General features: G+C 41.6%; 2 protein-coding genes across 3 annotated transcripts; both read right to left on the minus strand.

Annotated features, from left to right (window-relative positions):
• Positions 1-2152: 2152 nt before the first annotated feature.
• On the minus strand, positions 2153-12533 carry bmi1a (bmi1 polycomb ring finger oncogene 1a). Its single transcript, XM_035682379.1, has 10 exons — positions 12445-12533; positions 7766-7900; positions 7454-7550; positions 6729-6784; positions 6034-6081; positions 5712-5820; positions 4894-4933; positions 4486-4584; positions 4231-4311; positions 2153-3468 (listed from the first exon to the last, which is right to left on the minus strand). The coding sequence occupies exons 2-10, from the start codon at positions 7875-7877 to the stop codon at positions 3109-3111; spliced, it is 1002 nt and encodes a 333-aa protein (XP_035538272.1). The 5' UTR covers positions 7878-7900; positions 12445-12533; the 3' UTR covers positions 2153-3108.
• A 704-nt stretch (positions 12534-13237) lies between these two features.
• On the minus strand, positions 13238-17690 carry commd3 (COMM domain containing 3). 2 transcript variants are annotated; one of them, XM_035682391.1, is made up of 8 exons: positions 17480-17690; positions 16489-16600; positions 15405-15468; positions 15264-15298; positions 14512-14572; positions 14367-14423; positions 14234-14287; positions 13247-13582 (listed from the first exon to the last, which is right to left on the minus strand). In XM_035682391.1, the coding sequence occupies exons 1-8, from the start codon at positions 17616-17618 to the stop codon at positions 13523-13525; spliced, it is 582 nt and encodes a 193-aa protein (XP_035538284.1). In that variant the 5' UTR covers positions 17619-17690; the 3' UTR covers positions 13247-13522. The 2 variants fall into 2 exon arrangements, with proteins under 2 accessions (XP_035538292.1, XP_035538284.1); XM_035682399.1 differs by lacking the exons at positions 14234-14287; positions 14367-14423; positions 14512-14572 and having other exon boundaries at positions 13238-13582.
• Positions 17691-23486: the final 5796 nt, after the last annotated feature.

The raw sequence follows: 23486 nt of genomic DNA on the forward strand, positions 1-23486 counted from the left end.
AGAGAAATACATTTGTAACATTGGACATTCTTAATTTGTACAAAATGGAGTTTGAACCATACAGGAAGGAGCAGGAGGATTCTACTGTATCTAAGCAAACCTGTAAAAAACGTAAAACTTAACAGTATGTAGAAACTTGCTTTATGTCCAGTTCAAAGATATGGCAAATACCAACCAACCAACCACCAAGCCAATTTAGTTACCTTTAGGAATAACTAACTTTTCCAATATGTCTGGTGATGGTGATCTCCTGTGCAAATAACAGGACCCGGAGCAAAAGAGGGAAGAGACAAAGGCACAGAGTCTATTCTGGTATGTTGTTTTTTCTTTTTCTCTTATGAGTCATGGAGAAGGTATTTTGAAAAATAATAAACATGAAGGACAGAAAAGTTTATACTTAACCAGTGTGGGAACATGTAAGTGAAAATGGTCAACATCAATAAAAGAATGAACACATGCACATAGTAAAACATTTGTTGTACATTTAGCATTAAAATGTTCCACAAAGATGAACGAAAGGGTTCGCCAACTATTTTGAGAATCGTAATTTGTTTGTGCATTTTTTCTTTCTTCCAGCTGCTCAAATGTGAGAATCTGTTGCTTTGTGAAGGTGTCACTTTGGGCTCTGGGTACTTAATACTTTGAGAATTTTTACAAACAACAATCAATCGATGAATATAGAAAACGCTCAGCAGATCATTCAAAGATTAAAATAATCGTTAGTTGCAGTCCTACGCACAATTGTTAAAAATGAGCTCCACCTCAACCAACCACAGTAAAAGACTGTACTTTTATATTAATACACAAACAATAATAATCTATTATTGAACAGTCATAGGGGACATTTTTCTGCATTGAATACTGTAGCCACCCTGCAGCAATGTCACATGTTCCGTGAGTTTGGTATTTGAATGAGTAAGGATTGGGGGTGTGAGTGGGATGGGGTTCAAGGCATATGTGCGAGTTCCCGTGAAAGTGTTTGTGGGCGACCGTGCTGGAGGTTTAACGCACGGGCGCAGTTGGAGTCTGGGCTAACTTTAGATTCTTGGTTGTTTTGGCGTGGTTACGGCCTACAGTAACCTTACTGTTACAGCAATAAAAGGGGGTTTGCTGAATAACACTTTGTCATCTTTTGACCTGGTGGACGCTACAATACGAAGCAACTGTTTCCGAGTAGTTATGGCTACATTATTACACAATGCAAACCTTTGGCTACTTGGCAAACACGTCAATGCGTTGCGGTAAAATAGGCCTAAGCTCCACCTTGCATGTCCGTTATAGACGAATCTATAACGGATAAGGTGAAGCCTCTTTCCTTCCCCAAATACTGATGTACCGATGAATCCCAGTAAAAAAACAAAACAGGAAATCCAATATAAGTTTAAACAGTTTTATGAATGATTGTATTGTATGCCAGGTTCCGCTAATGCAGCTGCACATGCACAACCCCCTGCTTCACGCATCCATTAATCGGACCTTTTCCACGACTAGTTTTCATATTAAAAGAAAGGTTTAGCTATATCATCGGTCAGAAGGATCGGTTTCATGTTATATAGTTTATAAAATAGTTTAGCCTACATTACTATACTATAGTGAGGAAAAAAACACAAACCTTTCTCAAGTGTCTTCAGCGGTAAATCCGACGTTGGAGATGAACTGGCTGACTTGCTCCCCGGTCTCTCCGTTTTGGGCGGTACGTATATGGCCAATCAGAGTGAGGATGCGAAAGGGCACTATTCCAGGAAAACCCTCAAAATGATTCAAAGCATAGAAAATCTGCCCTCTTTCATACCATCTATCTGTGGAATGTTAAATAATAGCCTAATCAATCTTAAGCTGGTAGGACAGATTAGTCCTCAGTTCATTTTCCATTGAAACTACTGATATTCAGTGCAGTGTAAATGTCGTTATTTGTGGGATAAATTATCAACACGCACAAAAAAAACACAACACTTTAAAAGGCTTCCATGTTTAACTGGATGTATTCAGAAACATGATTTGATCACGGGCTAGATCTCAGAGCTGGCTTCCTTACCTGAGTTACCTCCATCACTGCAAACACTTAGCAGCCAGTCCCATTTCTATTATTGCTGTATTTGGTTCAATGGTGCAGAGCATCGGGCTGACTGATGATATAAAAAGGAAATCGAACTTTTTTTTTTTCATAAGTGTAAAATGTTTTATTTAGATGTTTTATACTGTGCAACAGTAACAATACAATAAGTTGTCCATACAATCGAGCGATACAAATACGGAAAACACGGGAGACATCAAAACATCTGTCATTGAGCATGAAATGGAGCTGAACAGGACCCCAAGTCATTCCCTCAGAACGAAAGGGAATAAGAGAATAACATCATCGCTGATTAAATATGCATTTCGTTTCTATTTACACGTGGATTCTCTAAAACTGCTTATAACGTGTTAAAGACGTGAAGCATAAGCAATCCGATTCCACTGCAGCTACAAGAAACTGTTTTTTTTTTTTCCAGTAAAAGGCAATTTAAAGTTGATTTTTTTGTTTTCCTCCAGAGGCAAATATTCCGTGAAGCCAGGCAGCAGCGCTACACAAACTGGTTTTTCCTTTTGACGGAACAAAACCCGAAACACTTCCAAAGACGCGTCAAAATGACACTTGTGGGGTTAAACACGCAAAATCCTCTTCCATAATAGAAAAACAAAGTGTTATCATGAGCATGCATGTTTAAATTGACAGTTTCAAAATATCCCAACACACATGAAATAATCATGATAAACACGTTTCATTGGAAAAAAAGAAAATATAAAAGTCTATCTTCAGTCACTTCTGTAAAATAAAGATGTAGCTTTAAAAAGAAGATAAATGGTTGTCCTTTTCCTTTCCAACTTTCTTTTTTTTTCATATTAAAAAATTCCCACGCCACCCAACTTCCTCCTTCCTTTTATTTTGAAATGCCTCTGATTCCACTACGTTTAAACTTACATATGATGCCATAATATTCAGAACAACAAATGGAGAGAGAAAGAGAGATAACATTGTCTACACAATGGAACTACGTTGGCATGAAAACAGTATTAGCTGAGCGGGTGTCTGGCGTTGGCTGGTCCGGCTCGGTCCGGAGCCCCGCGTCATCCTGAGGAGGTGGACGAGCCGTTCAGAGAGACCTTCCGGGGCTTGCTGCCGCCGCTGCCGCCGCTGCCGAACTGAGTGAAAGACCGGCTCGGGGTCGGAGGGGCAGCGGCCGGGGTCCCGTTGACGTTATTAGGGCCGTGCGGGAGCTGCGGGTGCGGGGACTGCGCGGGTGTGCCGGGGCTCGGCAGCGACGAGGACGTGGACGGAGCCCCGGCGGGACTTCCCGCTTTGTCGCTGGCAGAGTCGCTCTCCGGACCGGATCTGCTCGCGCTGTTCTGGCCTTCCTGCTGCGCATGGCTCACCTTCATCTTCTTACAGTTGGGTCGGACTCTGTACTTCAACGGCAAAGGCCCGTTCTGGGTTGAATGGAGACATAATACGAGGATTTACAAGTTGAATTAAAAGCATTTAAAAAAAGAAGAGAAGGAATAACCTAAAAAATAAATACCTTTAACACAATGTTTTAAAGATGTTTGGAACCAGCACAACGGGATTAACTCCAAAATGCATCATTAGGCTATTTAAAAATTAAAATATATGTAGGCTAAACGTCCAAATATATTCTGAAGGACAGGGGAAGCACATTTCTCAGCAACAAGAATTAAATGTATTTTCAGATCAGTTGTATTTTTCCTCTCCTCAGGGAATAAAGCCCATGTTGGCCTACCAGATAAAGGAAACATTTGGAAATGTAAGCTGTATAAAATTGGCTGAGCTAGAGCCTTCCCCGTCAGTATGTATTTTATGTTTAAATGACAAAAATTTAATTAAAAATATTTTTTTAAATTGACCAAATTGCACCCGTTAAAACAAAAGTGTGGAAACCCATATTTTACAAGCTTTTTTTCTGAGCAGTGTATAAAATCAAATGTAGGATCCTCAAATTGTTAATTAGCCAAATATAATGTAGGCTACATAGACTCATTTCAACATCAACACAGGTTATCAGATATCAGCAACATTTATTTAACTTAAAATTATCAATACTTTTATATATTCTGTACATAAATAGGCGGCAAAAAAACCAAAACATTTATGCTTTATGACTGTTAGTTTCACAACTTTATGAGGATAAACAGACTGAAATTAAGTCTACTTTGTCCAAAAAGATAACTTACTCTTCTCCAAGTGTAGATATATGCTATATCCATTAACGTGTAGTAATCTTTCAGAGGTTCGTCTTCATACATGACTTCAACCTAGAGAGGAAAAGAAGTGCATTTTAATTTAAAAGGAATAAAATATAGCAAAGATATCTGGATTTAAGAAAGATATTGAATTCTCTTGAACCAACAAATGTATATTCAAGTCATTTAAAATGTCCACATTTTATTTGTCTAAAAAGAAAAGTAATCCAGTAAATCAATAAAGACCTGGTAGGTGCTTGGGATGTCCATTTTGCTGCGCAGAAACTTCCTCAGATGCATGACTGTCATGGCTGCCGGACACTGCAGGTACCTCTTGTTAGCCACCTGGAAATGGAGTATTCCAAAATGATACATATGACAATATTTATATGTATATTAATATAGAGTGACCAAGCATCTAAATTACTACTAGCCTGGTCCACCTTAACAGCAGGAACACAGTCTGCTTTACAAAAAGAATGCAGGAAAGTATGTGGACAGATTTTACAATAGAGGTGGCGGATTCATATTCTTTAGTTGCCGCTTTAAAAAGGAGGCTGTAGTATATAGTTCATACATATTTTGCTCTAGGGGATGCTAACAAGGAATAGTTCTGGCAGAGAAGAGTGTGTGGCCAAAATCAGCTCTCCATACCTGATCTTTTGAAGGCTTGTTCTCCACTCCAACTCCCAGTCTGCACAGAATACAACAAAAGGAGAATATTAATAAATGTACAGTTCTGTGATATTTGTCTTTCTATATGTCAACACCCACCCTCCCACACACACACACACACTATAACAAAATTTGATGAATAAGATAACATTTAAATATAATATATATTTTTGTATCTACAAAATGCACCACTTGAGGGAAAAGTACACTTTGTTTTCCTCTTTTTCTTCTTCCACAGATATTACAGTTTTTTTCCTAAAACTTTATCTGACACAGACAGTGCTTGCAGCTTATTCCTCATTTAAACACCCCTTAAAATATGTATATAGTATTGCAAGGAAAGCAAGAAAGCTGTCACTGCCTGAAACAATATTTCAGAACATAAAATTAAATTAAATAACAATAAAGTAAAAAAAATAATTTCATTAATGGTGAAACAGTGGGGGACAAGACATTACATATTTATTAGTCACTTCCTTTAGGAGCTTTCTGGTGCTGGACAGCAGAATTACTGACTGGTAGAAAAATACTTTTAACACTCAGACTGGATCTAACCAGTTTTAATGCAGTATCTTTAGGTCATATCTTTATTTCATATTAAAATAAAATCTGATGGAACACATGGCGTTCCCTAATACATGTGCTTAAATGTTTTATTAAGCATATTATGACATTATTAATAAAGACATTTCTCCACATTGTAACTAAATCAAATATTACATTTGCTACTCTTGTTAAAAACAACCAAATCTCATTAAAATGTGGAATATTATTCAACAACTAAGCCGAACAACTACCTGGTCTGATCAAAGAACTCAATAGAGAGGCTGATGATCTCGTCGTCTGTGATAATTCTCTTGTCCTCGTCTGCCACCTCTCCACGATCCTCATTTGATCCATTAGAAGCTAGAGAAAAACACACACATGGATGCACTGAATACCCAGGAAATCAAGTAAAAAATAAAAAATAAAAAATAAAATAGAACATTGGATTGCAATGAAACACCTACGGAGTGTAAAGTCTTTGGTTTCTTCTAAAAGTTTAGGAAATGTGATTTTCTCTTCATTGTGGCAGGGAAATTACATAACAAACAACACATTTCACGCTTTCTAACTTACCATCTACGGGGTGCTCAGCATAAAAGTCTCTCCTCCTCTTCATTTCATCTGAGGACATTCAGGAAGACAATGAATTACAAGTCTGTTCACCATTAGTCTTCACTGAAATATAGATCTGAACATTGCAGTGCATTCAATTAGGCAAGAATGGTGGTAGCAATGGAACAACTCACAACATTAATGGTTTGATTTAATACATGATGGATTCTTTCAATACAGCTAAAACAAACTGTGCCTCAAAACCTGCCATACATCCCACTTTGTTTTTTATATAACATTCAACCTTATAGGAGTGTGTTTAACTTAGCAATGAAATGAGTTTTGCATGACCTAATTTGAGAGGTTTGATCAACAGCACTTACATATACCACCACACAAGAGCAGAACTTTACAAGAAAACAAAAACACTGAAATGTAATAACAGTAGAAATGATCTGAGCTCAGCAACCACAGTAACCACATTTATGAACAGATTATGCACAAACACATTGAAAAACACTGAAAATCTTCACACATCCTTATATAAACATGCATTACTCTTTTATTTAAACAAGTGGTCACACAGTTGTTGTGGTGTCCTGATACTGCCGGTGGAGAATGCATTAAACTACTGATCGAAAGAAAGAATGCGAATGCAGAGTCAGAGTGGAAGTAAACACGAGATACAGAGATGATTCAAACTTCTGCGCTCTTACTTTTGAAGAGGCCGGGGACCAGCTTGTAGACAATGTCCTGCAGAGTTTTGTCAGACCTTGATAGAGGAAGAGAAACTTCAGTCAAGTCATTGAGATACTGGAATCAACATTTGCAGTTAAAACTAGAAAAACAACTGATACCAGTGGTTGAACCGTTCCTATTCAATTAAGCTCACGGAGAAGACAACAGATGACAGCTTATGACTGAGAAGTATGTTTTTTTTACCCTTTAACATACATCCCTAAAAAACTATTTTCTTGTAATACAGCACATACACAATATGCACATAACAATAGACGTTCATAACAGTTCTTCAAGGGTGTGGAAAGATCTCACATATATTTTGTCAGTGGTCCCTAATAATGTGAATATTTTAAACCAATGACTGGCCGATCCAGCTGCTCAGTTGGGAAACAAAGGGGAAAACCACAAAGGGCAAGAAACAGGAAACAAAGAATGTTCAAACTATTGTTGTAGCTGCTTAACATTTCCAATACCAAAAAACAAAATCTTTATTACAAAGAATAGAAAAAGGCAGACTAAAGGTGCATCAGTTCAACCCATGTTCAGGAAGAAAAAGACAGTTGGTTTACTTTGTGAAACTAGGGCATCTTACTCTTGACTGACTAAAAAAAAAAATAATTAAATCTCTATTTGAAAACAATAAAAAGGAAACTGAGAAAAACTAAAACGATGCAGAATATTCTGTAACCACAGTTCTCACCTAATGTTGAGCAGAGGCTTGGTTTTATGCACTTGTACATCGCAGATGGGACAGTATTTGCTGTTTTCCAGGTAGCGCACAATGCACATCTTGCAAACTGCACAGAAAAGGAAAGAAAAAAAAAAAACTGTCAGTATTAGATGTCATCTGAAAGTATATCCTGAATGTGAACTGGTGACTAAATCTGGTTTAAAAAAGGGACACAGATCAATGTGTATGAGCAGGGAAAGGTTCCTGTAGGCTGTAACTGGCTGCTAACAGATTGTCAGCCAGCAGCAACGAAGGGAGAGACATTGTTTCACGTTTGCTCACATGAGTGAAGACATTCGATGATGGTCGTTGCGTCTATGAAATATCCTCCGCACAGGACGCACATGAGGTGAGGGTTGAGCTCGGTAATCTTTATCCTGGTCGTCCGATGCATGTTGAGAGAAATAAACAACAATCCTGCGTGGGGGAAACAAAAAAAAAAAAAGAACAAGTCAAAACACTGCATGCATGGTAGGCGAGGAGGCATCAGAGGGCTGCAGGTTGCCTTCACAGCGCAGGGCAGACCATTTGGAGGAAGAGAGGAAGAAAAAAAGAGGCTGCTGTTTGTTTGACTGTGTTAAAGCAACATCATCTTTTATGCTAATCCAATAATAACCAAAGGGGAAGGAGCCCGGTGGCAGATTGATAGGCAGCAGCGCCACAGTCACCTGACCGAGGCGCAGTGAATAATCATAAATCAATCACTTCCACTGAGGGATCGATGGAGCTCCGTCGCTCCTCTCCCTCCCTCCCTCTTCATCTTTAAATCAACATCGCTTAACACATGGCGACATCAGAGGGGCAATAGCAGCGCGGAGATAACCGCAAACGAGCTGGAATCCAAAAATAATCTTGTTTTAAAAAATAAAAACAATAAAAGGAGAGAGCAACGATGGCACCGAATACTGTGGACATGTGGAAATATTCTGCAAAATCTGGAGCTTAATGTGACACTTTAACGTCGCCTGAATCAACTGGAAATGTTCGGAATTAAAAAACAAATATGGAGAGAGAACTGCCAGACTTATTAAACCAATCGGACCAACCAAGCCCCGCACACTGATGTCGGCTACCCTCCGACATAAACCGGGCGTCTGCGCCTCACAATGGATCTTTCCCCAATAAAACCGGACACACTCGGGTTGCGGCCGCTCCACTTTACACCCACACATCAATCCCACACCGGGACGTTCTGGTGGAAAATAATATTAGACACGGGGTCTGCGGCGCCCCGGGGTGAGTGTGGGTGGTGGTGAGTAGGGGGGATGGGTATTGATAGGAGACAACCATATTCACTTAGATCATATGGTGTCCACACACAGTAATGGGTGACCTGAGCGCTTTTAAATCCGGCACTCCTCCATTTATGGCCATATTATTATTTAGCCCACATTCGAGCTGCTCGCCAAGCTAACCGGAACAGAGCGATTCTCAACCTCAAAACAGCGCAACAGTCAGCGATCAGGCGTGTGCCGGAACAAACGGAGCGACGTTAGCTCATCTCCGCGGCTCCCAGACCACCGTCGGACTACGCCAGGTGCCGAGAGGCAGGCATGCCATCATCCCTTGTGGAGGAAAAAAAAAAAAAAAAAGCCCGTATCGGTTCAACGGGCTGCGGGGTTTCCTTCGAAAGGGGGCGAATAAAACCAGTATCCAAAGCGTTTACACGGGCTTCCCAAATCGTTAGGGACCCACGGGGAGGAGTGTAAGTGTCCAACTCGGTGAATAACCTCGCCTTTATTCCGCTTCGCTTTTTGCGCCGTGTTTTTCCACGGCGTGTGCGCGATAAGCAGCGCCGTGCAACACCAACATGGCCAGACAGTAAGCGATTGCGCCGAAGTTGAAGCGCACACCGGATCACACTTATTTATTCTGCGCCATTACGGAACACTTTCTAAAACGTAAACACTGCCTGTACTTTGTGCCAACGCGCGTTTTAACTTTCCAAACCGGTTCTGACACAAACCACCGCGAGCCCAGGCGGCGGAATAAGTCAGGCAGAGCCAAAATATCATCGTTTATTCATGTTATCCAATATTTAAGAGCCATGAGGCGAATGTGTCTTAGAAATGGTGGGAAAGGGGTTCTAATTAAAAGCTGGGCTGGGAGTCATCCCTTTGCCGTTGCTTGAAGAAATAAAAACCAGCATCATTTAAAGTCTAAATGTCGCCTCGCCTATAGACTGGACACGGGGAGGTGACCCTCTTTAGAAACACTGGAGGACAGCCAGCCAGTCCAGCTCGGAACCCACTGTTACTTTATGGAGCCACAGCCGGGGCACCATGCCCGAGTCCCGGCCGGTCTCAATGCTCCAACCGACCTCTCCTGGCCGTCTCTGAACAGACCACTGTAGGCGAGTTTGGACAGCGACTCAGTCCGCTCAAAGGATGCCTCACACATGGATAATGATGGATAATGTCGAGCTACATATAAGCAGGGAGCCTGTTGCGCCATTAATCGATTGGCTGGTGTTTGGACAACTGCTGTCCCTCTGTCCTGTGGGAGCTGCTCACTTTCTAAGACTTTCAGCTCAATCACTCCACAAATCCAAACGTGGAGAAAGTTCATTGATAGTGGGAACGAATGCTGCTTAATGGCTGCAGCACCAACCAACACACGCTGGACTAAATGAAGGCTGTTCAAGACTCGCATTATGGATACAGCTACTAATACAGGCTGCACATAGGAGATGCAGTGTGTACATCATTTTATGTGGACAGCCAGGTTTAATTGGAGTCGGCGTTGATAACACATACTCAATTAATTCAGAGCTGCTACTCAACCTTTAATTCCCCCAATAAAGCAACAACAAATGGAGAGATTTTCCCTCGGTTCTTGCAGTGACCCAAAGTCGTGCCAACCTCATTTATTCCCAAACGAGAACAGTTCCCCCTGTAAAGGTTCCCCTTGCACTTAAATCAACAGCAGCTGGAAATAACCCAATTAAAATCGGCAATGGGAAAAACCAAGACCTCATATTAACCGATGTCTGTCAGTTTAGAAAAATCTTGAAATGAATAAACAGGAGATTCCCAACTGGCCACATGACCCTAAACTTAAAGTCAATACAAACAAGAAGAACTTGCATTTCGTGTCTTAAAGTGTGCTCATCGCCCGCTGTAAAAGCCTCCAGTCAGTTCGGCTACATGATCACATCCATCCACACACCTGAGAGGCTGTCTACCTGCACACCCGGGTGGGGCGAAATACATTCATTTTAACCCATTAAGCACACACAGGCTCCCCAACAGCATTCACGAGTAAAATGATAATTTTTTACCCCCCCAAAAAGAGGCTCTGGCTCATGTCTGTCTGTCCTGTATCCCCACATTGAGAGCCACACAGTGCGCCAGCATTTGGCCGTATGAAGGTTGGGGAAAATATGGAAATCCATAATGAGCTTAAATGTCAACAAACAAACAAACAAACTGTGGTGGCCATAGCTCATATGAAATCAAAGGAATTTACCGAAGCTTTGGCTGCTTCCGAGACGCAGCCTTTTGTACCCTGGCCGATGTGTCGCCTACATTTTTTTTTTAATTTCCCTAAAATCCAACCACCCTTCTTAATTAAGAGAATCACACACTAGGAGACAAACGGCCACAGTGCGTGATAAACGATGAACCAGTGTTTACCAAAGCAGCCGTCATGAAACATTTATGCACAATTGAAACGGTTTGTGTCCGTGTCACGTTTATGGGAGCCATCCAAGTTAAGTTAATAAATCCAACATTGGGTCATATACGCCTAAAAGCAACATCACACTCGGTTCCCAACACCCCAAACACCCCGACTCTATAAAATAAAGACGCTGTGTGGAAATACGGGCACAGAAAGACCGTTTGGAGCACTTGCTGCTGTTAACATCTCAGCCAACACAGCCTGCTTCGCCCGAGATCTTCCACTTTACATAAATCCAAACGACTCAAGGCAAACCCCGACCGCGATCAACTTATACGGACAGATCACTGGACACTAGACCATGCAGCACCGGGTGTGCGTGACTCTTAATTCGCGTTTGTGCCCGAGCGGGGAACATCTTTTACAAAAAAAAAGTGGTGCGCAGACACACACACGGAGCTCCACGTCGCTGATCGCTGCAGCCACCGTTGCAAGCTCCACATCCACCGCTGGATCGGTACGTAGAAAAACACAAAAGCACCGAGCCCAAACCTCGCCTTCTGCCCCCGTTAGTTAGAGACGATATCGAATAAGACGTACCTGGAGGCTCGGCTGGGAATCGGTGGGTCTTGAGGCGAATAGACAATGAAAGTTGGGAGGCGATCAGCAGAAAATGAATAGAAGCGGAGCCGCCATCTTGAAGCAGGCTGCAGACGCTGTCAGTGGCGGAGAGCGCACGGCGGACCGGAGCGCATTTCAGATGTGCGAATAAAAACTCCTCTTTTCCTCGCCGCTTGCGCGCTGTGTGCGTATCCGATCTGCGGCGTGGAAACGGTCCAGTCCCCCGGCTTCGGTTCGGGGAGGCTTCCACTTCAGTACCGATAACTTTGCCTCCAAAATATCCGCTTCACCCCCAGTGAAATGCAGCAGTGTGTGTGTGCTCCGTGGAAACTGACACCGTCCCCAAAATGGCTTGTAGTTCGACCGCCCCGCTTTGGTCACGTGGTCTCGTTGCTTAAGGGTGCCCAGGAATTACTGTCGGTGTACGCTGTTTCTCTCAATCTACTACGCATGATATAAAATAACACACAAAACACACACGTACAGCCGAATAGCCTTTTAACCGCAAAATCTCACAAAGAACAGAAGAGTTTGCGCTTTTCTCGAGCTGAAATGACACCCGGCAGCTGCGTAAGGGCGCATAAAATGTACTGTCGGTGTATTCTGGTCTTTGTAATGTATGACGCATGGTTTAAAATAGCCCATAATACACATTCATACAGTTTGATGCACTTTTCAACACGAAAAGACACCGCACATGCACAAAATATGCATCCTACTTTTTCGCTCAAATGGGCAATGTGATAGGGGCGTCTAGAAAGTAGGCTGCTGATGGTGTTCCCTCGCCTCTCTGATGTTAAAAATAACTGCAGCAACACGCACTCACACACGTTCATGTCGTTTTGACCGTGAAAAAACGCCTCAATCCACCCAGTAGAAAACATGCAGTCTATTGGAGGATTAGACAGCTACCTTATTCAGCTCCACTCAGCGCTGTTTTTTTTTTAAAAAAAGAGACCCACGCACTTGGTTAAAATACGTCCGTGTGACAAATGGCTCTGGTGTCAAACCTTTGTCACAGGCTGTTCTGACATCTGCAAGAAATGCCCCGCAACTTCCAACTTGATGAATTGGATCCTTTATCCCTCAGCCAGCGCCGCAGAAAATGAAGGCATCTCGGATGTTTATGGAATCTGAGCCGCCGTGGTGCTTCAGCTGCATGAGGAGCTTTGAACTTTCAGCGGAGGTGCAGAAAGTCTAAAAGGGCGACCAAATATTCACATAAGTCTGTAAAGTCATAGATCTTTGTTAGTAGGTTTTTTAAAAATATATAAATAGCTCCCATCGGCCAGAGCCATCCAGAGAAAAAAGCTGGTCTGATCCCCTTTGCAGGAAAGAAAATACACTGCTGTCATGAAACTATGGCAAAAATCCTATTCAGCGTTGGTAAGTGTTGACAAAACGCATGCCTACCAGTCACTCCACTGGCTCCATATTCAAAAAAAAAAGTTAAACATCTCTCCGACACAAAACCTACAATTTCAGAGTGCCATCAATTGTATTTATTAAAAAATATTTCCCCCCACCAAATTGCAGTGTTCTTACAAAGACAAGTAACACTGCTGGATCAGTGTGAGCACATCAAGCCCTGAAATTATTCAAAGCGCAAGGTGGACTTTTTATTTTTGTTTGTTTTATTGAAACACAAGTTGGAATGGTAATTCTCTCGTATAGCATGCATGGCACGTCAATGTCAGGTACAAAAGAAGCTATTAAGAGACGAGTAATGCCGCTGGAATCTGCTGAAGTTCAGTGCTTTGTGGCGCAGAAAAGGCGAGGAAACAGGACACCGGCACATCACATCTGACTGGCTTTCTCCACACTCTTGGCAGCGTCTTTGAGCTTCCCCACCAAATCCTGAAAACAAGCAACCATTGATCATTTTCAATAGGAATAAAAGTGTCGGGCATTACCTAAAATATCCAGTGAAAAAAATAATATTTACGCCATGAATTATACTCTATACTATAAAAGAATTAAACACAATCTGATTTTTTTTCTGAGTAAGTCTGACTGGACACTGAATGACAGCAGACTGTATGTCCGAACTGAATTCATCAAATATTTTGCATCGTGAATCTGACTGCAGCTTACATTATTCAAATAAAAGGTCAGAAAAATATCAAACAGCCGAAGTCATACAGGAACTTTATGTCCATATAACATTTCTTATCATATTAGATGAACTTAATGTATCACCACCAATATAATCTCTTAGTGTTTACATGTATTTTGTATTTTAAAGTTTTATCTGCAGCAATGAAACCCACGAAAGCGCAAAGATGTAACGATACAATTAAACACATGTATTTTCTTTGGAAGTTGCCCTGTTTGAAGTGGAAACCTCTCCGTACACCAACCAGCCCAATGCGTCTACTTTTATTTTTGTTTTATTGGTAGGGAGGCTGAGTATGGCATGGTGCAACTGCAACTCTGGAATAAAAATGCCACAAGGAGAGCAAGTTGAGGTCCATTAAAAGGCAACAAGAAACAAACTCCTTCCTCTACCTGCAGTTGCTCCATTGTGCAGGTGAAGTCGATATCCTCCGAGCATCCTTCATTCTAACAAAAAGGAACAATTTTACCCACAGAAGCACAACAGCGTGAAAGTGGAGGCTTAAAAACGTGCTCCAAGTCTCACCTCTGTGTTCAATGAAATCGAGTAGAAAGGCTCGTTGACCTTATCGACCTGTTCGTTCTGTTGGGGATACAATATTTTAACTTTGGCGCAAGACACTGCGCAACAAGAAGACAAAATGTGCTCCAAAAACTCGTGTTTTGTGTACCTTCATGTGGTACTGTAGACGCCATGACACGTCGTTAATCTGAGGCGGACGCCTTCCTATGCTATAGAGGATGACAGAAAAAGAGCTTTTAATGTAGGACATTACACAGAAAATAAGCAGGGACTGTGGGGGGTTACCTTCATGAACATACAGTCATTTAACGATGCTGTTGCAGCAGACAGTCAGGATCAAAGTGACAGCCTATGTGTTCTGAAAAAGTATCTCACGTTATCATTTATTTTAGCAGATTTTCTTTAGCCTTTCAGTATTCAATGAGTAGGCCGTTTGAGGTTATTTAACCATATGTCCCAAGGTTTTTGTACCATAACATTTTAGTGTGTGATTAAAAGACTCTCCGTGTTTTATATGAATTGACAATTTGTTTGCAGACAATCTGGCTCTTTCACAAAGAGCGTTTGTTTATGGTGCGCCATAAAGGAGCATTTACATTGCAATTAATCACACTCCTTGACCTTTTCGTCCTGACACGCAAAATACCCTCTCTGTTCCCTGACTGGGCCGAAGCAACAACCGGGTTGCTCTTCCCTCAGTTTCCAAAGCCAGAGTGTCAAAACTCTGATATTCACTCAGGAGGATCCATGCGTAATTTTCATTCACAGTGATGTGGAGACGATTAAAAATGTACCTTCAGTGTGTAATCATCAATGAGCTAAACCGTTATAATTCTGCCAACAAATGAATCTTAAAAATAACATCTTCACCTCCACAAATCTCTCACAGCTCAGGCTTACCTGGCTAATAGGTGTTCCAGTTCTTTTTTATGTTTCTGTAAAACAAAACACGTCGTTGAGTTATGGGGAAGTCCGCCACAGTTACAAGAATTCATGATAGAAAACCCGATTTAATGAATGCAACAGTGTTTTAACTGTCACCTGATATGTGCTGTAGAATATTTCTATTCTCTCTGCACTGAATGTGAGTTCTTCAAGGCTGGAGCTGCAAGAAAAAAAACACCAAACTGTTTACTTTACACTCTCTTTTTTTTTTTTTAAGGTGGTCAAATTCTTGGACACGTTTTTGGATTTTAATTGTAACCCATGCATTTTTTCCCTTTATAAAAAAAGAGCTTACAGAGAAACACATGTGTTAGTGCTTTAGTAGTTTAAAGGTTGGTGTCTCTGTTGTCTAAGTGAATATTTTTTTAAGTTTTAAAGTTTTTTTTTTAAAGGGGGTCAAAAAGAAAACAAAAGTAAAAAAAAAAACTTTCCTAGAAGTCTGAGGGATTCTTTAGCTGTGTATTGGTGCTTGTTTTGGACAATCACATGTTCATCTTCATCCAACTCTGATGATGACTACACCTTCCCTCTCTTATTATAAACACCCAAAGAATGACTACAAAGCAAAGGCAACGCAGATGGACCACTGTGGGAAACTGAGTTTTAATAATAAGCTGCCCAGACCCATTTCCAAATAGCACTTATTACTCCAGCTGATTTGCGTCCATTTGCAAGTTCCATAACACTTAAGTATGGCTTCACTGGCGATTCCAAACGTTGCTTAATAATGTTAATTGATTGTTTATCTGTGGGAACACTGCTGCTAGTACACAAGCAAGACATCCCAGTTGCACATCTGGGACATGGCTAATTAAGTAATTTCAGTAACAACAGCTCCTGAGAGTCACATTGCTCTGCAGTATTTTAAAAGCAGGCTATGGTGTTTTCTTCTAGTTGTACGGGACAGACTTTAAACTCATTGCTGTAATCTTGGGTAGGTCTATGGTCTCTTGGGAGATGCAATCCGCAGGTCACATTATACTGTCCTTACATGTAAATACCGAGCAAACAACATGCTCTAGAGCCACATATTTCCTGCCACAATGTCTGATATGAGCACAATTGTTCACCCATGAACAGACAACCTAATGAGCGTATTTTTAGAAGTTCACTACGAGCGTGTGCAGCATGTATTGACTACACGTTCACAGGAAACCTTCTTGTCTCTAACGTCGCCTACCTTATCGTTGACTTGTCTGCGTTTTGTTTGACCGCCTCCAGTATGAAGGTGGTCGCTGCAGCGTGACTCTGTTTGAGCAGGATCTGGTCGATCTGCTTCAGTTCGGGCTGATCTGTAACCACAGCAAAACACACACACACACACACACGCAGTTAGACCACGCAGCTTTTTATTCCTCCATAGGCACAGAAGTTTGATTGCTTTAAATGGTGTAGGATTGGCGATCCATACTCGTGCTCTCCAGATTGACGTGTAGAATGGAAATCAATGACGATTTGCATGTGAATGGACCCCTCAGCTGCATCAGCCAGGGGTCCTTTGTTTGTTTGTATACTGAACATTTCACTTTCTAAATAATTCTGCCATTAAAAAGAGCTGCAGAAAGTTGGACAACGCGTGGTCGGCGAAAACACGAGAAGCAGCGATGAGATAGTAGCAGATGTAAACATTGCACGAAGGAGAGAGGTCTGCTGTCATTTTGCATCATTTATATTTGCTGCTTAAACCCGATCAAAATTAGCAATAGGCTATCCAGAGGTCTGCTGCGTTCAAAGACCCGCTGGTTAAAGCGGACAATCGGGTGTGTATCCATCATCAGCTTTGACTAATGGCGATTGAAATAGCCTAACATAGTGTTTCTAATGTGCTGAGGAGACTTGATGCCAGTTTAAATGACAAAAGGCATCCCGAGTGGCCGTGTGATTGTGTGACTGCTGCTGAATGTAAAGCAGGCAGCAGGAAAAAGGGGGCGAAGATCGCTGAGAGCCCAGCTGACGGGCGGCTGTCTGCGGATCCACCTCGCCGCCTCGTTAAAGATCCTAACATAAACGCGAGGAAAACCGGTTCAGAGCAACTCGCTGCACCACTGCGGCGCCGTCAAAAGCAGCGAGAAACACCGAGGCAGCTCCTCTGAAACATCCACACGGAGAGAAACCGGAAACAGCGGCGGAGACAAAGCGGCGGCGGCTGGGAAGCGGCGGCGGCGGCTCACCGAGGACTCCAGGGTCGGCGTGAGACGAGAGCAGGCTCCGGAAAGACACGTCAAACAGCACCTGGTAGCTGGTGTGAGCGAAGGCGGACGGGTCGGCGAGAGATTGCAGCCCTCTCTGCACAGACTCAGACAACTCCATTTTGCGAAGAGGTGACCCACGACACCAGACCACGTGACGGATCAGCTGATGTATAGCGTGTGGAGCAGCAGGGCTGAGCCGAAGAGCTGAGGCGATTATACCCAGAGTTGGCGCTGGCAAATGTCGAGGAATCACTACAGGAGGGTCGTCCGAGATGTTATAGGAAGCATGATCTTGTTGGGGAAATGCTCGCATGTGGTGTTTTTTGCCGCCTCCTTGTTGCTGTACAAGACTCAATGAGTGCAGTTTGCACCAAAGAGGCTAAAGACAAACTTGTGCACTAAAGTTTGAGGGGGGAAAACGACCAAAATGAGATGAAATGTAATTATCTGCTTGATTGTCTGAATAAACTGAAACAAAAATATTCTTCACAGATGATCTCACCGAAAACTGGAGAAACTAATGGACTCCTATCATCTCCTTTGCAGTCTTTAATATACAGATTTTACCCGCACAAAGTATTCACACACAGATCTGCTGTATCTGCACACAGACTATTGGAGTCCTATCCTATAAAAAAGTAACACTTTTGGTTTATGGGATGTTGAACATTGTAACTTCTGTGGCTAAACTGTTAGGGCACTCTATTAATAAGTACACTGAAGAGCTGAAACCAGGAAATAACACATATCCCTCGATGGTTTTTCCTGTTTAATCACACCATATGAGAGGAAATTTGGTAAAACTGATGAGACAAGCATATATTATCATTATTATTATTACATCAAGTTGACATTTTTACTTTCTCTATTCATTAAGTACCCTGAAGACTTTAATCCAGCATAAACCGAATGTGCTTTTCTCTGTTAAAGAAAAAGATGAGCTGATGGAAAGGGACTGAAATGACGCACAACATGTAAATATATATATTTTTTTACAACCAATAGGCATTTTACTCGAGTAAAGCTATAAGCCCCTTTTTAATATCCAAAGCATTGTCACTCATGGTTCTACCACCGTGTCTGTAAGACTTTAACTCAGCCATTCATCATGCATATGTTGCTGTTTTTCATGTGAGGAACCAGAGTCTTGAGGCAGTCATCAGTTACGGTGTGAGTGAGCAGAGTAGGTCACTTCTACATTTCCATGATGTCAGCAAAAACGTGTGTAATCAGTGTGCAATGCAGTCGGAACCACATGACAACTAACTCTGTAAAGGAAGTGCATACAAAAAAACACACAAGTGCATTATTAACTTTCTGATTGGGCTGCGTGCAGATGGCTTTTAATGGTGCAAACTGCTCCTTACAGTGTTGCCAAAATTTCCCCAAAACCATCAGAAAAAAACCCCTCAGGCTATAGTTATCATGTGGCACAGGATTGTTCCTCTATGGCAAAAAATACCTGGAGAAGTGCATCTTCCAGAGAAGCAGTGCTGAAGAAAGTTTCAGCAACACTCGCCTCTCTGATTTATTATTTCCTTGTATTTTTATTTTTATTTTTACATTGTAACTCAGTGCAGTTAACACACCCGTCTGTCTATTTAGTCTGGCGCCATAAAATTCTGCGCGGTTCTTCCACATGTTTATGACCACTAGCAGCAGTCAACGGGTTAAACTCTCGAGGGGGGGGAAAAACTATTTATTCAGTTTAAATGTTGCCTGTCGCTGCGGCATGCACAGCTTTTACAAATTCCGATAATTTCAGGCTGCATCATTTTGGGGGGAGGGGGGTCTGCGAGAGCTGGTCGTCAGTCTGATCCTTCATGATGTAGAACCGGAGGAGGACTGCGGTCTAGTGCACGGCCACACACGCTGCAGCTATCGCGGTGACCTCTGACTCCGCGCTTTGTCCAAAGTCCATTTTGGCTCGGGTCTGGTTGTGAAATAGATTAGCCTCCACTCTCTCCCCCGGTGCTTTTCCTCCAAGATATGTCTCTTATCGCGATGTGCATCACCAGCCACTTCTCATCTCGGCGTCTCTTACATCACATTACATCATCATATTTTAGGCGTCACAAGCCTGATGTCAGAATTGGTCTGTTACAGTTTCCCTATTCACACATACTGCGTGATGCCCCAAACCTTCTTGCTCTTGTGCTGCTGTATATGTATTGACAAATTGTATGTGTTTTTAATAGGTTTATCTAATTCCTTCAAAATAAAAGTCTCGCCCAGTAATACAACCCTCAAATCCAGTAACTGACTAGGTGAATAACGATGTATTAGAAGCGATAAAACCCTATTAAATAAACACTTTCTATATACTAGTCTTTTCAGCGTCATCCTCAACACAATCCGTTTAAAGCGCACAAGTTTAACAGAAATACATCTTTGTGTTGTCAGATTGAAAATCAGGCTGCTGAGCTGTTTTATTTTTTTTTTAGCCCTTTAAGTATTTTCTGACACAGCTGTATTAAGACATCTTACAACAATCTCTTAATTGTTGAAAACTGCATGATTTGCCCACATATAATCAGCTGACTAATGTGCTCCTGACGTCAATATGAAAACTGTCCTATGGAATGTAAAAGAGCGCTGATGTCTCCAAATCAACTTGGATCAACTTTAACCTTTAAACTTTAAGACCTTTGCAAAAGACAAACACGTTTGACTTGTGGAGAAATAAAGTTGAATTCAACTGAGCTGAAAGTCTCATATACAGCCTGCTGATATTTGCAGGTCAAATTAAATGAAAAGTTGTTTGAATAAAGTTTTGATGCAGAAACCTGTAAAGGCACGCTGATCTGCACCTCTAATAAAATCTCCCCTGCTTTATTTTATTAGGCTTTTGTGTTTTATTGATAATCCTTGGTTGACTGGAGGTCACCACAGTCCCTTTGGTTATTATCATATCTCTCTACTGAATGTCTTTACATGCTAACAATAACAAACATCCCCTTTAAGAGGACGCTGTGGTAATTTGACCTTGGGAGATACGTGCATTGTCAACGAGGAGACACATTTTCAGAGCCAGCTTGTTAAAGCGGAGATCTATCAACGGGGCTGTTTTAATACGACTGACTGTATGTATGATCAGTGTATTGCAACAAGAGTTATAATCAGAGAAGACATTGGCAGATTGTCACATTTGTACATTTTAAATTTTTTTTGCTTGCTATGTTTTTTTATTTTCAAAATCACAACAAATACACATCTGAAGAGTAAAAGTTATCAGATCTCTGAAAGGAGTGAGGATTTGTAAAATAAGCTGACAGTCAAGGCCTGTTTCTGTGGTCTGGCTTGGTGGCTTGTTTTCTTTTTTTTCACAGCTGCATATGATAACAGTAAAATCAACGAAGCCTCTGTCCTTTCAGAGAGTGGATGGATTCCTGTTGTGCTGCATTGATGTAACATACTGCACTCTTACATTTCTCCATCTTTGAGAAGGAGTTATAGAGAGGTGACTGCCAATCCCAGGGGTCACCCGCCCTTTAACGTTAATTATATTCGTATGTCACCGTCACCATACAGCAGAAATACAGTTAGTTATGAGAATCACTGCAGAGAGATACAAGCTCTCGGTTCAGGTCTCTGTGAGTCCTGAATAAGTTCGAGCTGTGCTCGTCTGACACTGACAAAAGGTGTCTGCAGTAAAACGGCCAAATAGGTGAAGTGATCTCCAAATCCTCCTTCGACGACTTATCAAAGGTTTGTATGTTATCTAATAAAATCCAATAACTCTCAGCATGGTCCAGTTGCTTGTGACATTTCTCTTGTCAACATTTGTTTAAGGAGTTCAACATAAGAAGCTCCTGGCTGTTATTGTCTAGTGTGCTGTGATGATAGAAAAAGAGGTTATTTGCTGAGTTAATTCATTACGGAAAGTATGAATCTCTTAAGTTGTCTGTCTGATTCAAATCACTCACATCCAAAGAAAAATCCACTTTTCCCTAATTTGGCTTTAGAACAGGAAGAGTAACCCATCGACTGTAACGTTTACTGATCTGTTTAATCATCAGTTCATTATAAGACTTCATTTTCAAGTAACGTAACTAGTTACTGTTTTTTTTGTACCGTTGCCATTAATCAAATATTCTATATTCTACTTGCTATGTGCGGATATTGTGGAAAAACAAAATAAAAACTGCAGTCTGAACTTATACATTCAACATGAATACGTTAAACGCGCAGATAACCTACAGATATCACATAAGTTCGGTTTTGTTGTTTGATATAAAAGGAGAAAGGTCTGCTTTATGGTGATCATCATGATCTCTGAGAGTCTCAATCTTTACTTGAAATATGCATTTAATGTTTATTGTCTGATTGTCTAATGAGCAGCAGAAATAAAAGCAACGTGGCAAAACATCAACTACCCAATGCCTTTGCTTTGCCATGTTTCATTCTATCATTTATAAGCTCCAAACATCCAGATTTTGCTTTAATTAAAACTTAATTAAGCATGAAAGAGCATGAAACCACAACTCCCACCAACCAGCTCCGGGGTCAGGACCCCGATGTAACCGTGAGGCCCTTAGGAGAGAAGAATAAAATTCACTGTGATTCATATTATTTTTTTAAGACCATAGACTAATCCCAAACAGTAACCTTAGAGGAGAACTTAATTTCAGCTCCGGGGAGGGAAGAAAACTTTCTTTTGCACTTTGTCAAAAATCAAGTCTGTTTAATCATTTTAGCACGTTTTAAACGTTGGGGTCCCCGCAACCTTTCGGCTTCATTTGCTAAAATATATTAGACACCCTGGAACTAATCTACACTTCTCTGATCGGGCTCAAAAGTTTATTTGTTAAAAAAACAGCACACCCGCTGGGCTCAGATCAGTCTATTTAAAGGACATTTTTAAGGCAGCTGGTAGGAGGTGAAAATTGCTTGCAGAGAAAAACAACAGATCTTACGGCGTTGCCCGTGTGCCGTTGTGCGGGTGTGTGCGAGTGTGTGTGTTTATGTGTGTAGGCTACGTGACAGAGAAAGAGAGGATCAGAAAGAATGAGCGAGAGGGAGAGAGAGAGAGATTTTGCAGAGTGATTCTGCCCCCTGTTGGAAAATAAACTCCCCATCCCCTCCTCCCCTTTCGCCTGCTTTCAATGCACTGTCTGCTGCGTTTACCACCTTTCAATTATTCATACTTTTAACTAACAGGCTGATCGTCATATTTCCTGACATATTCTGTTGTTGTTTTTTTGGAAGATTACTTGTTTTTTGTTTGTTTTTTGTTGTATGTGACAGAAGTGTATTTATAGCCTTCACCACAAATGGTGGAAATAACCACCATATATAGGCTAAATAAATAAATAGGAGATGAGTATGAAACCGTTTGTAGCAGCACGTTGGCGCCGATGAATTAAATGTGCAAAAATATGATTGATTAATCCCATTTAAAGTCTCAGAGAAGAGAGAGGATGCCCTGCAGAAAAAAGCAGGGCCATATAGAATCTGTAATTAACGTCTCCCTGTTAAGTACCTCATTAACTAGGTTATATATAGAGCTAATTAAATTGTTGTCCTGCAGAGCCTATATAGTCTCTTCTTTATTGAATCAGTTGGATGTGTAATCCGTCAGATATGGTGGTGAAAGGAATAAGAAAGCAGCGCGGATACGTCCCTCTGATGCTAATATGATAATGGCAGGAGGACGAATGCCCCTCCACGTCCCCAGAGGTCAGCATGGGGTCAGTGTCTTGCTCACGGACACTTCAGCAGGGCGCGTGGGTGTGTGTCGGCGCACCAGCGGCTCGAGCCCACACCCTAAAACGCAAAATGGCGGGAGAGTGGCCTTGTGCATGAATATGCTTGTAAAATGTTGCGAAGTTGTAAAGGCGCCGTCGGCTTTTTTCCCCCTTCTTCTTATAACCGCTGATGGAAATTCACGGAGGTCGGGGCATAACAAAGAGCACGCGCGCACGGTCACGCGCGCCTTCGCGGCCGCTGGGTGGCAGTGGTGTGGTTTGTCTCTCTCTCTCTCTCT

The sequence above is a fragment of the Morone saxatilis genome, unplaced genomic scaffold, assembly GCF_004916995.1.
Source record: "Morone saxatilis isolate NCDOM2014 unplaced genomic scaffold, NCSU_SB_2.0 Contig0, whole genome shotgun sequence".
Lineage (NCBI taxonomy): Eukaryota > Metazoa > Chordata > Actinopteri > Moronidae > Morone > Morone saxatilis.

Coding starts and splice junctions, on each gene's coding strand:
- bmi1a (XM_035682379.1), bottom strand. CDS start 7,877: ATGCATCGGACGACCAGGATAAAGATTACCGAGCTCAACCCTCACCTC. Junction 7,551..7,765: donor CATCGAATGTCTTCACTCAT/GTGAGCAAACGT, acceptor TTTTCTGTGCAG/TTTGCAAGATGTGCATTGTG. Junction 4,585..4,893: donor ACAAGCCTTCAAAAGATCAG/GTATGGAGAGCT, acceptor CTCCATTTCCAG/GTGGCTAACAAGAGGTACCT.
- commd3 (XM_035682391.1), bottom strand. CDS start 17,618: ATGGAGTTGTCTGAGTCTGTGCAGAGAGGGCTGCAATCTCTCGCCGAC. Junction 16,601..17,479: donor CGCCGACCCTGGAGTCCTCG/GTGAGCCGCCGC, acceptor CTGTGGTTACAG/ATCAGCCCGAACTGAAGCAG. Junction 15,469..16,488: donor GCAGACAAGTCAACGATAAG/GTAGGCGACGTT, acceptor TTTTTCTTGCAG/CTCCAGCCTTGAAGAACTCA.